Below are 17,790 nucleotides of genomic sequence, written 5' to 3'. Positions count from 1 at the left end.
CCCCCAACCTCCACTGGCGAGAAACGTCAGGCTGCTGTCAAAACAACATTTGTGCTGGCAGAAGTTCATGGCCACATGGGGAGACGGCGCATTCAGAAGATGTTTCTGCCTCGAGAAGAGGTCATCCGCACCAACGGGGGTAGGCCAACGCCTGCTGTTCGACAAAGGCTGCATATACAAAAGAAACCCACTGGGTGTAAAGGCTTACGCAAAATTGTTAAACTAAACTGTAGAATCATCGTCAATAAAGTAATATATATATATTATTTAAATGTTGGATCAGGCCAAAGGCCCATCCAGTCCAACACTTTGTATCACACAGTGGCCAGAAATACCAGGTGCCATCAGGAGGTCCACCAGTGGGGGCCATATTAAAATACGTGTTATTTATTACAGTCTAGGATACATACTATCCACGATATATGAATCAAAACCAACTATATTTCATGAAATAATCTTATAAGCTCTATTATCCAAAATTCAAAGCTTCACAATATTCAGCACTCACATCCAAATTGTGACATTAATATATCAATGTCACAACAGCTAACAATCAATGTAGAAAAATTTATAAATATTCATGCCCGCCATGTAAGACTTCCAAAATTATAATACAAAGCAGCAGTAGTGCAACTCGACCACAAAATCCTTCCAAAGTCCAAAAGCTCCAAAACGGCACACAAGTTGGCAAAAAAACTCATCCAATTTTCACAGCACGGACAGTGCCATTAATAAGACTTCCACAGGACGCAGTCCTTCAATATTCAAACCTCTGGCATTCCAGTGCGTTCCCAGTTTTGTGGCTTTGTGATTCAGGGTTCAGCTGAAACGAGGAACATCGGGCGCCATTTCCCATAGCCGAGATCAAGTGACATTACTGCTGATTTGTATTATAATTCTGGAAGCCTTATACAGTGGGCACAAGTGTTTATATAATTCTCTACATCAATAGTGGGCTGCTACTGACGAGCTGAAATATTGAGAAGATTTGGATTTTGGATAATAGAGTTTATAAGACTGTTTCATGAATTATAGTTGGTTTTGACTCATATATTGTAGATAGTACATACCCTAGATTGAAATAAACAAATATTTTATACTTTATTGATGATTATTCTACAGTTTAACAATTTCATGTAGGCCTTTACACACAATGGGATTCTTTTGCAGACAACCTTTGCGCTGTGTTTCCCATAATGCCTATTACGCAATGAAGGCAGCTTCCCTACGAACTGAAGATACCTGTATGAGTTCATACTTCTCAAGCCTTCTGTTTTGACCTGAAAACACCTGAGTGATTTCATACTTCTTGAACCTTCTGTTTTGACTTGAAAATACCTGTTTCAATCTCCTTTCACTCTGGAGCAAATCTAGCCCATGATGATGATGATTATTATTTGGTTCTATGTTGTTTCTCCCCCCCCCAGCATAAAAGGTTAGGTATTTTAAGGTAATTTTTATACCAATAATGTTTGACACTACAAACTCCCACCCCCACCAACCTGCAGAGACTCTAGCTCACACACACACCCCATTCAAATCTCCTGCTCTGGGACTTTATAATCTTCCAGCATCTGAACAGACCACTTTATGCTTTTCCCTCCTTTGAGCTGACCTCCAGAGTTTTTAATATTCCACACCTGTCCGCGCTTGGTTCTCATCATGATACTGGTATTCTCCTCCTACCCCATAAGAACATAAGAGAAGCCCATGTTGGATCAGGCCAACGGCCCATCTAGTCCAACACTCTGTATCACACAGTGGCCAAAAATACCAGGGGCCATCAGGAGGTCCACCAGTGGGGCCAGGACACTAGAAGCCCTCCCACTATTGCCCCCCCAAGCACCGAGAATACAGAGCATCACTTGCCCCAGACTGAGAGTCCCTATCTATACCTTGATGGACCTCTACTCCATATGTTTATCTACTTCCCTCTTGAAGCCGACCGTGCTTATAGCCGCCACTACCTCCTGGGGCAGTGAATTCCATGTGTTCATCACTCTTTGGGTAAAGAAGTACGTCCTTTTCTCTGTTCTAACCTGACTGCTCAGCATTTTCATTGAGTGCCCACGAGTTCTTGTATTGTGAGAAAGGGAGAAAAGTACCTCTTTATCTACCTGCTCTATCCCACGTATAATCTTGTAAACCTCGATCATGTCACCCCTCAGCCGTCGTTTCTCCAAGCTAAAGAGCCCCAGGTGCTTCAACCTTTCTTCATAGGGAACGTGTTCCAATCCTTTTATCCTTCTAGTTGCCCTTTTCTGCACTTTTTCCAATGCTATAATATACCCCTTTCCTTTTCATTTAATTTACAAACTCATAGTTTTCTGCACAACTGGAAAATCTCCTAAATATTAAAGCCGTCCCCACACACACACACCTGGTCTGCACGTGGCCTGTGTGGTTTTACCCACCTGCAGACCATTTACAAAGGCTAAACGTCCCTTGTATTTAATAATGTGGTCTGTTCAGTGTACGAAATGCTGTCTTACAACAGGCCTGTAAAGGTAGACCAGAATTGTTGTCCCCGTTTTACAGACAGGGGAATTGAGAGAAGAAACTACCAGGCAAACTCTTGGCCGATGCTGGATTTGAACCAAAGACTCTTTTAAGCCAGCGGTAGGGACCAGGTGGAACCAGAATTGCTATATGGATGCCATCAAGCCAGGAGTATAGGAAGGAACTGGTCTACACTGATAATTTATTTTTACCATCTTTCCCCCCGCCTTCGTGCCAGCTACATTTTGGTTTTCAACACTGCGGTCAAACACACCAAAGTCATCCACCATCCCTCCAGCTGTGCATGCGTATGCATGGAACATGACCGCCTAAAAATAAAACTACACGCACCAAGCGTGAACATAATTAGGAGCTGGCCTGCAGCTGTCAAAGCACAGCAATGGTGTTAATCCCACGTGCAAACCGAGGCCTTCCCATCTCGTTTTGCCACGAGAACCCCGTTTGCAGTTTGCAACTGCGTCAGAGGACAAGGACGCAAGTCAGACCACCACCGAAGAACGCTTGTCCCAGACAGAAAAGAAGGCGCTCTAGCACCAAGACTCCAGACGGGACCCCTCCAGTCGCCGGGTTGGATCTAATCAGCTTTTTGTTTGGGGGTGGGGGTGTCTGCAAGCTCAAAAGCGATTCGGGATAGGGGCTTTAATAAACAGAGAAATTAGGTGTGGGTGAGAACCCAAGATGGCCACATCCAGCCCAAAGCGTGTTCTTTCAGCTCCTCTCGAAAGCTGTTCACCACAAGCCTCCGTGCCCAAAAAAAAGAAAAGAAAAAAAAGTTTCCACATTGCAAATATTTATAGAAATGGAAAATTGGAACAAGGCAGCCTTTCAGCGAAACCGCTACCAAATCAGCCCCGACACGGAGTGGTTTCTAGATGAAAATCACCCCCTAGATGAAAATCAAGAACTTGTTTACATGTGGTCAGGTAAAAATGGCCCGACCTAATCTCATCGGATCTCAGACGTTAGCCTCAGTTGGTCAGTACTTGGGTGGGAGACCAACCAAGGAAGTCCAGGGTGGCTACGCAGAGGCAGGCCATGGCAAACCACCTCTGTTTGTCTCTTGCCCTGACCTGGATGGCCGAGGCTAGCCCGGTCTCATCGGATCTCGGAAGCTAAGCAGTGTCGTTCCTGGTCAGTACTTGGGTGGGAGACCAACCAAGGAAGTCCAGGGTGGCTACGCAGAGGCAGGCCATGGCAAACCACCTCTGTTTGTCTCTTGCCCTGACCTGGATGGCCGAGGCTAGCCCGGTCTCATCGGATCTCGGAAGCTAAGCAGTGTCGTTCCTGGTCAGTACTTGGGTGGGAGACCAACCAAGGAAGTCCAGGGTGGCTACGCAGAGGCAGGCAAGGGCGAGCCACCTCTGGTCATCGATTTCCATGACCTGGATGGCCCAGGCGAGCCTGTTCTCATCAGATCTCGGAAGCTAAGCAGGGTCGGTCCTGGTTAGTACTTGGATGAGAGACCCCCAAGGAAGTCCAGGGTTGCTATGCAGAGGCAGGCGATGGCAAACCACCTCTGAATATCTCTTGCCCTGACCTGGACAGCCCAGGCTAGCCTGATCTCATCAGATCTCAGGAGGTAAACAGGGTCGGTACTGGTTAGTACTTGGGTGGGAGACCACCAAGGAAGCCCAGGGTCGCTATGCAGAGGCAGGCGATGGCAAAACACCTCTGACTGTCTCTTGCCTTGACCTGGACGGCCCAGGCTAGCCTGATCTCATCGGATCTTGGAAGCTCAACAGTGTTGGTCCTGGTTAGTATTTGGACGGGAGACCCCCAAGGAAGTCCATGGTTGCTACGCAGAGGCAGGCAAGGGCGAGCCACCTCTGCTCATCTCTTGCCTTGACCTGGATGGCCCAGGCCAGCCTAGTCTCACCAGATCTCAGAAGCTAAGCAGGGTCTGCCCTGGTTGGTGCTTGGATGGGGGACCACCAAGGAAGTCCAGGGTTGTCACGCAGAGGCAGGGAATGGCAAAAGACCTCTGAGTGTCATTTGCTAGCCAGATCTCATCAGATCTCAGAAGCTAAGCAGGGTTGGCCTGGTTAGTCCTTGGGTGGGAGACCACCGAGGAAGTCCAGGGTCGCTATGCAGAGGCAGGCAACGGGCAAACCACTCGCCTTGAAAACCTTACAAGGTCACCGCTGGCTGACTGGAACGTGACGGCACCTTCCCCCGCCCACCAGGTATAGAATGTTAGACGTCAGTACAGAAAAGCACTTCAGGTTCTCAAGCGGAGCTGGCAGGGCTCCCCTCCCGCGGCAGAAGCAGGACTCGTGACTTACGGGGACGTGAACCACTTTTGAAAACAGTGGCGGCCGTTCGGCAAAGCAGGACAGTATCAGCTGCAGGAGCACCAAGGCGAAGTAGATGTAGAAGGTCGCGAAACGGAACACATCGATCTCAGCGCCCTACAAAAAGGAATCAGTCAGGCACTGTGGTTAACAGACCCGCACGTGGCATTTTGCGGCATACCACAAATCGCACTCGACTGAGCAAAGAGCCATAAAGTCCCTACCCAGGATGAAGCAGCTTGTTGGACTGTGTGGGGAGTACCCCCCCCCCCCCCAACTACCCATTTCTCTCCTTCCAGGGCCTTCGCAGCCGTTGTGCTCCTGCCCATTGGAACCAGCTCCCCGATGAGTCCCACGCTCTGCAGCACCTCCTTGCGTTCCACGGGGCGTGGAAGGCCGCTCTGTTCCATCAGGCCTCTGGCTGCATTTTGTGGAACTGCCCACTGCCCATACCTGGAAACTGGGGACCGGATCGCTTTTTAGGAATTTGCTTATACACAGTGGAAACTCTTATCTCAATACAAGATCGGCTCCGGAGAACTGGCAAATAATACAGTGCGCGCAACGCGGCAAACACAAAACATCGAACGGAGATTAAGAAGGGGGACAAGAAAAGTAAAGCCCTCCCTTTAACAGAAGGAGGAGGAGGAGGAGAAGAAAGAGAAGGAGGAGGAGGAGAAGGAAAAGAAAATTTTATTTTATTTATTTATTGTTTCAACTTTTACCCCGCCCTCCCCGCCGAAGCAGGCTTGGGGCGGCTTACATAAAAACCAATAAAACAAGATACATATCACAATAAAAATACATTAAGAAATACATAAAACATAACATAAGACCGTTAATATATCAATGGTGGTACAGTATGATAAAGAAGAGGAGGAGGAGGAGGAGTAGGAGGAGGAGGAGGAGGAGGAGGAGGAGGAGGAGATTGGATTTATACCCTGCCCTTCACTACCTGAAGGAGTCTCAGAGCGCCTTACAATCACCTTTCCCTTCCCCTCCCCACAACAAACACCCTGTGAGGAAGGTGGGGCTGAGAGAGCTCTCTCGAGAACTGCCCTTGAGAGAACAGCTCTGAGAGAACCGGTGACTGGCCCAAGGTCACTTCAGCAGCTGCATGTGGAAGAGTGGGAAATCAAACCTGGTTTGCCCAGATTAGAGTCCGCACTCCTAACCACCTACACCAAACTGGCAAAGTTACTGGGATGCAATCAGCTGCTTGCATATCCCACACAACCACAGGCAAAATCTGGCAACTGCGTGGGTTGTCTCCCGAGAGGAGTCTGCGAGGAGGAGAGAGACAAAGGCTCTGATCACACACACTAAACGTTCCACTTTCAATCCACGTTCCAACTGGATTTTACTGTGTGAACTGGAAAAATTCCATTTGAAAATGGATTGGAAGTGGATTTTTTGGTGTGTGTGTGTGATCGCAGCCATAGAGTTGTTCATATCTTCCGGGTGTAGCTGACGGAATTGGAGCAATAGACTGATGTTGAATGACATTACAGAGCGGGCAGTGCAGCAGTGCTTATTCATACGTACTCATGCTTTATAAATGTTTACTGTAATTGCATTTTACTAGCCGGTGCTATTTTAATGTCCAGATGAGTTTTATCAAATGTTTGCTGTTGAATGTTTCTTTGTAAACTGCTCCGAGACTGTACAAGAGAGGATGCAGTATAAAAACATAAAAAATAAAATTAATTCTCTTCTGGAGAGGACTCTCTGTCTGAGCAAGGGGCAGCAGCTCCAAAAAGCCCTTATAAGTTGCGGAAGAGAAGGGAAAAGAAGAAGTAAGGCTGAAGGACTCTGAATTGTGCCTTTGAGAACTCTGGTTTTGGGATGATTGGGGGTACTGTTACTAGACAGTCAAATTTAAACTCTAAGGGAAAAGGGCTATAAAGGTTTGACTCAGTTTATAAAGGGATCAACGATGGGAAGATTGATGTATCTAAGCTAGTTGGAGGATCTCCTCTCTTGGGTTTTTAGTTAGTAGTGGGTTCTTTACTTTCTCCTGTATATGTAGTTTTCCCCTTCCCTTCTTTTCTGTTGTAGTTTTTTGTAGTGGATAAAAATCAATAAAAAATCCCCTCCGGGGGCTTAAGATAAGAACATAAGAGACGCCAATGTTGGATCGGGCCAAAGGCCTATCCCGTCCAACACTCTGTGTCACACAGTGGCCAGAAATACCAGTGCCATCAGGAGGTCCACCAGTGGGGCCAGGACATTAGAAGCCCTCCCACTGTTGACCCCCCCAAGCACCAAGATGACAGAGCATCACTTGCCCCAGAGTCCCTATCTATACCTTGTGGCTAATAGCCACTGATGGACCTCTGCTCCATATGCTTATCTAATTCCCTTTTGAAGCCGTCCATGCTTGTAGCCGCCACCACTTCCTGTGGCAGTGAATTCCAAGTGTTAATCACTCTTTGGGTGAAGAAGTACTTCCTTTTATCCGTTCTAACCCGACCGCTCAGCAATTTCATGGAGTGCCCACGAGTTCTTGTATTGTGAGAAAGGGAGAAAAGTACCTCTTTCTCTACCTGCTCTATCCCATGCATAATCTTATAAACCTCAATCATGTCACCCCTCAGTCATCGTTTCTCCAAGCTAAAGAGCCCTAAGCGCCTTAACCGTTCCTCATAGGGAAAGTGTTCCAACCCTTTTATCATTCGAGTTGCTCTTTTCTGCACTTTTTCCAAAGCTATAAATGATATTGGCTGATCTGTTTTCAATACCCTTCCTAATAATCCCCAGCATAGCATTTGCCTTCTTTATTGCAGTCACACACTGTCTCGACATTTTCAGTGAGTTATCCACTACGACTCCAAGATCTCTCTCTTGATCTTAAAATAAATAAATAAATAAAATTAATTCCTCTTCTTCCTCTCCCTCGCCAATGCCAGCTGGGATACCCAGGCAATGGCTTTAAGCATTCCTATCAACAAATAACTTTCCAGCGTGTGGCTCCACAAAGGGGAAACCAAACTATGCTAGGCAAGAAGAAAGCAAGAGTCCAGTAGCGACTAACAACAGGGCATGAGCTTTCCTGAGTCATTTCCTTTGTATCTGAAGAAGTGAGCAGTGACTCCTGAAAGCTCCTCCGCTGCCACAAATGTTGTTAGTCTTTCATGTGCTCCTGGACTCTGGCTCTTTTCTGCTGCTCCAGACAAACAGGGGCAACCCCATCTTGATCTATCTTGCGCCAGCCAAGAAGGACCGTTTGGCTACATGGAACTTTTATTACTATTTCTGTGCCTGTTCTGTTGGGTCACCATGCCAAAGAGGCTGGCCATCGCTGCCTTAAAAGATGCATCGCGCGACAATGAGAGCCAGAGGCACGCTCAATGGGTTCCTCCGATCTGTTGGGCAACGGTAACAGAAACCAGGCACACAGACGAAACATTGCCCAGTTTAAAACTGCTGCGGGTGAACCACATTCTAATGGGAGCAGAAGAGACAGGTGTACGGAGTGAGGGTCGTTTCTGATTAAAAGAACACCTGGATTAGGTGCAGGCACACACACACTCAAAAGAGGCATTTTTTTAAATTACAGAGTAGGGAATTCTGCACCAGGAAAAGGACAGAGCATTTCACGTGCTCTTTTATCTGCAGAGATCCACGTCTCTGGACTTGGTTTCCAAGAGGGCGTTTTTGAGAGCCAGAACACCAAGGGCTCTGATGAGAGCTTTTAAACATGAAAGAACAAGCCGATAACCCAGACAAGCCCCACCTAAACGGCTCTCAGGGAGCGTTTAACGGGCCATTAACTTGCTTAGTGCCTTCCGCTCCGGTGGAACTGCCAGGTCAATCATTAAACAAGCAAACGGGCCGTGATTCCAGGCGTCCCCTGGGCCTGGCCGAGAAACCGGCACCTTACCTTGCCGGAGGCGAGCAGTATTTTGGACCTGAAGGTGATGGCCGCGCATAACAGCGCAACGAGCCAGAAAGTCAGCATCACACCTGAAGACTGGACTCCTTTCATCCTCTCGTACTGTATCAAAAAGGTGGCAAACAGCTGTGGGTGGAAATGAAAGCGGTGACCCTCTTATTCCCTCAGGGCTGCGGCAAGACCAGAATAGCCAGAAGACCGTCGCACTCATGCGCCACCAAGAGTGAACCGCCGCTGAAATCCATCTTCTAAGACAGGGGTCTCCAACGTGGCCCCCGCCGACACTTTTCTTGGTGCCCGCCAAGTGTTTTCAGAAAGTGGGTGGGGTCAAATAGGGCTTGTGCCCAGAAAGGCTTCTCATTGGCTATGCAGATTTTTAACGAAACATTGCTTTGGCAGAGGCTCCCCCCCCCCCCCGCACAAAAAATTTCACTGGGTGCCTGAAGGTAAGCAGCAACAGCCATTTTGTAGTTTTGCCCACCACCACCACACTGTGTCAGAATTCCAATCCCACAGCCTCAAAAAGGTTGAGGACCCCCGTTCTAAGCACACATTTGAGCCATTTATCAGTGCAAGACCATTTTAAATTAATTTATTTCAAGCATTTTAAGCCGCCTTCTTCCCTTGTGGAACAAAACTATTATAAAAAAAACCACAATAAAAACAATACAAATAAAACAGCAAGTATAAAAAGGTCACCCTTTTGAAATGATTTTAAGCCCTTCCTGCCTGTCCCAAATCCAGAACGGAAACAGGCTTCCTTTGCCGACACGCAATTAAAACACACATTTTTAGTCCAGCTGCACCTGTATGACCAGCAAAATTTAATTCTGGGTATAGAGAAGAGACTGGATTTATACCCTGCCCTTCACTACCTGAAGGAGTCTCAGAGCGGCTTACAAACTCCTTTCCCTCCCCAGAAGAGACACCCTGTGAGGTAGGTGGGGCTGAGAGAGCTCTCTCGAGAACTGCCCTTGAGAGAACAGCTCTGAGAGAACTTGTGACTGACCCAGGGTCACACCAGCACCTGCATGTGGAGGAGTGGGGGAATCAAACCCGGTTCTCCCAAATTAGAGTCCGCACACTGAACCACTACACCAAACTGGCTCTTTGACACAAAAACTTATACCCAGAATAAAACTTTGTTGGTCTTAAAGATGCTACCGGACTCAAGACTTTGTTCTGCTGCTTCATGGCTACCCACCTGAATCTAACCCGATTAAAAGCTAAGAGAAGAAACCAGCACCTCTCTTCACTTACCATGGTGATGCCCAAAATGGTCGGGCTAACTAAAAAAACTGGAGCACGGAAAATATTGTGATTTCTTTCCCAGAAAGAGTAGAAAAGGTCTGCCCAGCAGACTATCCACAGTATAAGACCCAAGGCCTGAAACAGAAAAAGAAACATTTTTTAATAGTCAATCGAGGAGGAGGAGGGGGAGGAGAAGTCATCGTCTGTGTCAGACTCACAGCAAACAATGAAATACACTCTTGCAGGAAGGTTTTATTTTATTGAAGCCATGAAGTACTTAGAACAGATTCTCTGTTCAGAATAACACAAGGTGCTTGAGACAGGTATAATAAAGCAAGTTTAAAGTAACATGGGCCAATAGATATGGTTCCCGCGCCCGCCCTGAGGACTCATCGTGCGCCCAAACCCTGAGAAAGCAACGGTTGTAGCTGATTAAACAATTACTCTATTCTCACACTACTGTTCATTATAGACTAAGCAAAAAGCCTCCAAACGCGAACCACCTGTAGCCTTGGCAGATAAGGTTCCTTCTAAGCACTGCTAGCGTACATGGAAAGGAATGCAGTTGAAGATGAGCGCATGAGGGTGAGGGGGGACATGCGCACAAGAGTCTAAGCCAGTCCAGGGGAGGAGAGAGGGGGGGGATGGACACATCTCATATGCATGGAAAAGACATATTGGCAGCTTGCTGACAGTCTGCCGGTGGGCCAAGCGGCTTGCCAGACTATTGCTCTTTTCCAGATGAGGCACCGCTGCACCCGTGTTCCCTCTAAGCTGAGTGAGTGTGAGCTAGCTCACAGTTTTTCACCCTCCATCTCACACATTTTTCTTGCCTTAGCTCAGGAAGGGATGGCTCCAGAGCAAACTGATTTATGCAACAGCCAAATCGCTTGCTCACAACTTTGATGCCAGGAGCTCACAAAGTAAAAATTTTGCTCACAAGACTCCACGGCTTAGAGGGAGCACTGCTCCGCACCACTGGCGCCTCACATGCTCCGCCCCAGGACACACCACAAGCAGTACCGGATCCCCCCTCCCTCACTCTACCAAGTCAAAGTCCTGTTGTGCTTCCCCTTCAAGCACGTGCTTTCCCTTCACACGACAGCCGGCACGCCAGAGGTTCAAGCAGTCAACGTAAACTTCCCTTTTGGGAAGAGCCTCCTCCAAAGGGGGTGAGCGGGCTACTTTTCGTCTCTCCCTCTTCAGCTGCTGAAGCAAGACCTCGGCCTCAACGGCGGAACCACTCACTGTTTTGGCTTTGTTGAGGTGGGACATCTGGATGTAGCCCCTGTCGTGGCGATGGAGGTACGGCAAGTAGATTGGGACGCAGGCCCAGAGATAAAGGCAAGGCATCCACACGAGGACGGTGTTCTGAAAGCACGGGGTGAAGTCGGGGTTCTCCGTATGCCATGTCACGTTCCAGTCCTGGGGGGGGGGGAGAGAACACAATACACCCAAGGAGGGGGGAAGTTAACGCAAGAGACACGTGTGAAGTGATATGACTGCCACCTCCCGATACCTAAAGGGATGCCGTATGCAGAATGGGGTGGACGTGTTTTCGATTGCTTTGGGTAGCAGGACTTGAACAAATGGATATAAACGACAACAAAGGAAGACGAAAGTTGAGGAAGACCTTCCTGTAATGCAGTGGTGCCAGAGGTGGCACTCAGAGCCCTCCCTGTGGTTTAGGGTTAGGGTTAGGTGCCATCGCCCCAGCCAGGCCCAGACCATCATTAAAGTGTCGAATTCTCTGCTAAATAAGTAAATGAAAGCATTTGGGATTGCTTTCCTTACTTTGTTTGGATCATCTTAAATTAAGGTATGAGTGGTTTTTTCTAAACTAAAACCTCAGTATTCAGAAATTGCCGTGTTGGCACTTTGCGATAAATAAGTGGGTTTTGGGTCGCAGTTTGGGCACTCGGTCTCTACAAGGTTCACCATTACTGCTCTAATGTCTAAATTTGAGGAGAAGGAGGAGGAAGAGGAGAAGGAGACTGGATTTATACCCTCCCCTTCACTCAGAGTGGCTTACAAACTCCTTCTGTTCCTCTCCCCACAACAGACACCCCATGAAGTAGGTGGGGCTGAGAGAGCCCTGAGAAAACAGCTCTTGAGAGAACAGCTCTGAGAGAGCTGTGACTGACCCAAGGTCACCCAGCTGGCTGCACATGGAAGAGGAGTGGGGAATCAAGCCCGGTTCTCCAGATTAGAGTCCACCGCTATTAACCACTACACCAAACTGGCTCCTGACGGTGAAAGGGGTTCAGCATTGGAGGAGGAGAGGAGGAGACTGGGTTTATATCCCGCCCTTCACTACCCAAATGAGTCTCAGAGGGGCTGACAGATTCCTTCCCCTCCCCCTCCCCACAACACACACCCTGTGAGGCAGGCGGGGCTGAGAGAGCTCTTGACAGAAATGGCTCTTTTTCAAGAACAGCTCTTATCAGAGCTACGGCTTGCCCAAGGTCATCCAGCCAGGTGCAAGTGGAGGAGGAGTGGGGAATCAAACCCGGTTCTCCCAGATTAGAGTCTGCGCACTTAGCCACTACACCAAACAGTCTTACTCACAATGTGGTGGATCCTCTGTCGTCGGAGGTTTTTAAGTATGGATTCGACACCTACTTGTTGGGGATATGAAAACTGTAGTTCCTGCACTTGGCAGGGGGTTGGACTAGATGACCCTGGGGGATCCCCTTCTAACGCGTTGAGATTAAATAAACAAACCCTCCTAGGTTTAAAGTCAGCCCTGGTTCATTCCGACAGCTAAAACTGCTCTCGAGTTAAGATTCTGCTTCGGCCTCGTATAAGATGTTCCAAATTTCTGCAGAAACAAAACGCTAAGTAATAATGGTTTTTGGTCACCCTGGCTTATGATAAAAGCAGAACCTGAAAGACAGATTGTTTTTTCCCCTCATTTTTGAAAGCCCCCTCTACGCCCCCCCATCACCTGTGTGCGGCCACTCTAACAGAATATGCCCAGATCATGCCCTGTATTTGTAGCATGTTCATTCACTGCCCTGTGGCCAATCATCTTCCTGGCAAGCCTGATTTGTAGGTACAGATCATCTGGTGCCAAGGCCATACCAAAAGTCAAGTTATGACCTTGGGAGCTCTTCAGAGCCCTTCACCACCCGGCACCCCCACCTAAAGAAGACAAATGTGGACAATCACAACCTAATCAGAGGACAAATGTAAAGAAAACCGTTGTGAGAGTCTGACCCACAGATCAAGCAGTCAACAAGACTTGCAAAGAAAATGCTTTCTGCATATTATGGTCAAAAGCACTACAACATAGTACAATAAACAAATTCCTTCAAATCATAAGAAAATCCTAGTGTAAAAATACATCATCGTCTCCGGATTATATAACAGCGTTTCAAAATTGGATCGTCCTCAGGAAATATTAGACAGCTGGGATCCATTAGAAGCTTAGCAGCATATTTGAGCCTGAATCCTTATTGAGATCAGCGTCCTATCTGAATGTATTATCTTTCATGACGTTTTTGTAAAGCACTTTACGAGCAAGAGAGCTTTTGTACTACTCTAACATTTCCTGTAAGGTAAAGGTTACCCTTGCTCGAAAGCCAGTCGAATCCGACTCTAGGGTTGCGGTGCTCATCTCCGTTTCCAAGCCGAAGAGCCAGCACTGTCCGAAGACGTTTCCATGGTCATGTGGCCGGCATGACTAAACACCAAGGCACACAGAGCGCTGTTCCCTTCCCATCAAAGCGGTACCTATTTATCTACATGCAGTTTCTCGCTTTCAAACTGCTAGGTTGGCAGGCGCTGGAACCAGAGACGGAGGCTCACTCAGTCATGCGGCACTCGGGTCTCAAACTGCTGAACTACCGACCTTCCAGCCTGCAGTTCAGCATCTTAACCACTTTCCTGAGGAAGATCCAATTTCAAAACGTTGCTATATAATCCGGAGACGATGACGATGATGTATTTTTACACTAGGATTTTCTTAATTTGTTTGTTGTATTGTGTTGTAGTGCTTTTGACCATAATATATAGAAAGCATTTTCTTTGCAAGTCTCGTTGACTGCTTGAGCTGTGGGTCAGACTCTCACGACTGTTTTCTTTACATTTTATCCTCCACCCACACTGAAAGACCAGCCGTCTGTCCCTGTGTGCCAGGTATCTGCTAGATAAACTACCTCTTAGGGTGGACCACTGGGCATCGACCAGGGCCTTTTCATTCGTGGCTCCGGTTCTGTGGAACAGACCCCCCGAAGAGGTGAGATGGGCCCCTAGAGACCTTCAGGGGACACTGCAAGTGACCGTTCGCCACGGCTTTTTGAGGGGGTTTGAACAGCAGGCATCTTTTAAAGAGGGGGTATTTTGGGGCTTGCTATTTTTTTTTTTTTGCAACTGAAAATGTCTTTAACCATCACCGTACGAGCCTTGGACCACGAGGAAAGGTGAGATAGGAATGTTTTAATAAATAGAGATTTCGAGTAGCCGAGATCCCCAGACATTGGGGTTTCTCAAAGACAAGACACTGAATCGCCAGCGTTGCTAAACCTTCTTACTTACAGCAGAAGAGTGGCTATTTCCAGGCCTGGCTTCATATCCGTCACCCACGCGAGTGTAGTGAAGGTGGTACGCCACGACTAGATGAACGCATGAACAACTGACGCAGTCACATGCCAAATTAGAACACGGGTCCATCTAGCTCGGTATGGGTCTCCTCTGCTTGGCAAAGATTCTCTAGCCTTCTCCCAACTCTTCCCTATTCCCCGGGGGAGGGGCCGTGGCTCAGTGGCAGAGCCTCTGCTTGGCATGCAGAAAGTCCCAGGTTAGAGATGTGAAGGCCCGGAAAAAAACTGGAAAAATTTGGGGGGAAACTGGGTTTTTTCCATTTTTTTTCCCTGAAGCCTTTTTTGTTTTTTTCAGATTGATCTAATTTCTGTGCACTGAGGACAAGCAAGTCCTAAATTACAAACTGAACTCTCCAATGCAAGAACAAGATGCATTTCTTCCTTTAGGAGGTGCTGTTGTCAGAAGAAAATAAAAAGGTTTCAGTTTTGTTTTTGCATGTGGGTGGGTATTTTGTTTGTAATAATTGTTTAATAGGCTAGCTGTGATAATTTCATGCCCTGTATTCCTGGTGCTGGGGGTGGGGCAACAGTGGGAGGGCTTCTAGTGTCCTGGCCCCACTGGTGGACCTCCTGATGGCCCTGGTATTTCTGGCCCCTGTGTGACACAATGAGTGTTGGACTGGATGGGCCACTGGCCTGAACCAACACGGGCTTCTCTTATGTTCTTAATATGGAGCAGAGGTCCATCAGTGGCTCTTAGCCACAAGGTATAGATAGGAACTCTTGGTCTGGGGCAAGTGATGCTCTGTATTCTTGGTGCTTGGGATGGGGAGCAACGGTGGGAGGGGCTTATGGTGTCCCGGCCCCACTGCTGGACCTCCTGAGGGCACCTGGTATTTTTGGCCAGTGTGTGACACAGTGTTGGACTGGAGGGTTCACTGGCCTGATCCAGCATTGGCGGCTTCTCTGATGTTCTTATGTTCATATGTTGGCTGTGACTTGACAGAATGCCCATATCTCTCTCTCTCTCTCTCTCTCTCTCTCTCTCTCTCTCTCTCTCTCTCTCTCTCTCACACACACACACACACACACACACACACACACACACACACACACACACAGATGATGATGCGAAAGACCTCTCTCTGCCTGAAACCCCGGAGAGAGCCCCCACCCATCTGTGTAGCCAAGACTGACCTTGATGGACCAAAGGTCTGATTCAGTCTAAGGCAGTTTCATGTGCGTAAGTGTGAAACGCCCAGAACTGAATGTGGGACCTCTGGCACATATAGCCACATACTTTGCCACGGTTCCGTGTTTGGGGAAACGAGCGACCGCTCCCCCAGATCTGAGTCAGACAAATCATCCACTACCTTCAGCTGATCCAGATTTCCGCTGACTCATTTGGCTGGGTGCCGGTCCCTGCGCACAACGGGCAAATTGCGGCTCACAGACCTTTAAATGGTTACGGACTCTCTTGAGATTTTTATGCTTTGGGCACCCTTTGGTTTTACCTCCACGAGGTTTGCAAGACATTATGCTGCAAGCCAGATATCAGCGGAGCAAAAAGGACCTTTTTTGGGCACCTTTTGGTTTTACCTCCACGAGGTTTGCAAGACATTAGGCTGCAAGTCTGATGTCAGTGGAGCAAAAAGGAGTTTTTTGGGACACTCTTTGGTTTTACCTCCACGAGGTTTGCAAGACATCAGGCTGCAAGCCCGATGTCAGCGGAGCAAAAAGGACCTTTCTGAACGGCGCCCCGCTGCGTTTTGGCAACTCGTCTTAACACAAGTGTCAGATTACTGGAGAGCAATACCAGAAATGCCAAACACGATTAAGCTCTGCTCTACCGACTGCCTCTCCAGAGCCTCCCCCCCACCCCAGCTTAATGGCTATTTTTAATTAGAAGCGGACGGGGCAAATAGGGTTACGTTGACGGCAAAACAAGATTAACCGGTTCCCATGGACTAAGTGGCAAGCCGACAAAAACGGGGGGGGGGGGTTGAGAGGAAAATAAAGCATGCCGAAATCTTCTCTCACCTTAGGTGCACCATTCTTAAAGCAAATTTTAAAACTCAGCTGAGGGCCCACCCTCCCTGTTCATCTCGTTGACCTGACTCAGATGGCCCAGGGGAGCCCGACCTCGTCGGATCTCAGACGATAAGCAGGATTGGTCCTGGTCAACCCTTGGATGGGAGACCGTCGGGATAATCCGGGGTTTGCAAGGCGAGAGAAAGAGCAGAGGTAGGTTTGCCATTGCCTGCCTCTGCATAGCTACCCTGGACTTCCTTGACGGCCTCCCACTTGAGTTAGTACCGACCAGGGCCGACCCTGCTTAGCTTCTGAGAACTGACAAGACTGGGTTAGACTGGGCCCACCAGGGCAGGATACATATTTACACACACTTGCAAAATAATGAGCAAATCTGATCCATTTCAGCACGCCCTGAGGGAACATCGAGTGACGGCATTTGTCCAAAGAATGTCATTTAAACATCTGTCTTTCTACAGATATAGTATTCACTCGGGAGCACGCACAGAACTCTCTTTCCCATGGCAAAGGTCGTCGGGCTTCCGAGATCTGAGGGATTTGCAACATTTGACGACTGCAGTGTCCCCGCTCAGCAGAATTAGTGTGAGCTAGCTCACAGGGGTTTTTTTAGCCCCCGGCTCACAGATTTTTGTCTTCGCTCAGGAAGGAGGGCTCCAGAGCAAACTAATGTACGCAGCAGTCAAATCGCTCGCTCACAACTTTAATGCCCGCGGCCGCTCTCAAGGTAGAATATTTGTTCACAAGACTCCACAGGTTGGCCACCCCGGGCTTAGAGAGAGCATTGCTGACGAGGCACCTGAAGAGGAGTTCTTTCTTTCGGCCCTCGTGATTGTGGAACGCCTGCCAGGGCTTCCTCCCACACTTGCAGAAGGCATGAGAGCTGAGCGCCTGAGTCATACTTTCCTCCTTCAGACACTGGACTTGCTGCCGCCCTCCCCCCCACCTTTCCTCGAAAAAAGAGAAATCTCATTCCAAGCAAACAGTGTGCTAAGAACCAGCTCCAGAACCAAGCAGCCAAAAAAGGAATTTTGCAGGGCCTTTAAAGGCTGACAGATTTGCTGATGTGGACTAGGAGACTGTTTATGCCAAGGGCAAGACGCGGCACCTAAATCGGCAGACTATACACACAAAGCAGAGGCTAAGTGGGGGGAGAACACTGGAAGCCACTTTGGGTCCTTACGGGGGGGGGGGAAGTAAAGCAGGGGTCCCCAACCCCTGACACTTTTACCTGGCAACT

General features: G+C 48.2%; 1 protein-coding gene across 1 annotated transcript in view; it reads right to left on the bottom strand.

Annotated features, from left to right (window-relative positions):
* The window catches only part of ABCC1 (ATP binding cassette subfamily C member 1), a 97,994-nt gene extending 80,544 nt beyond the window's left edge, over nucleotides 1–17,450 (bottom strand). The window contains exons 1-5 of the mRNA XM_015409879.1: nucleotides 17,343–17,450; nucleotides 11,206–11,382; nucleotides 9,967–10,092; nucleotides 8,695–8,832; nucleotides 4,803–4,928 (exon numbers count right to left, since the gene is read on the bottom strand). Of these exons, the coding sequence (XP_015265365.1) occupies nucleotides 4,803–4,928; nucleotides 8,695–8,832; nucleotides 9,967–10,092; nucleotides 11,206–11,382; nucleotides 17,343–17,450 (675 nt within the window). The remainder of the gene's footprint in view (nucleotides 1–4,802; nucleotides 4,929–8,694; nucleotides 8,833–9,966; nucleotides 10,093–11,205; nucleotides 11,383–17,342) is intronic.
* Between the last annotated feature and the right edge of the window lie 340 nt (nucleotides 17,451–17,790).

Source organism: Gekko japonicus, unplaced genomic scaffold (genome assembly GCF_001447785.1).
Source record: "Gekko japonicus isolate JY-2015 unplaced genomic scaffold, Gekko_japonicus_V1.1 scaffold78, whole genome shotgun sequence".
Lineage (NCBI taxonomy): Eukaryota > Metazoa > Chordata > Lepidosauria > Squamata > Gekkonidae > Gekko > Gekko japonicus.
Note: the sequence above shows the minus strand (reverse complement) of the source record. Positions and strands in the feature narration are given on the sequence as shown.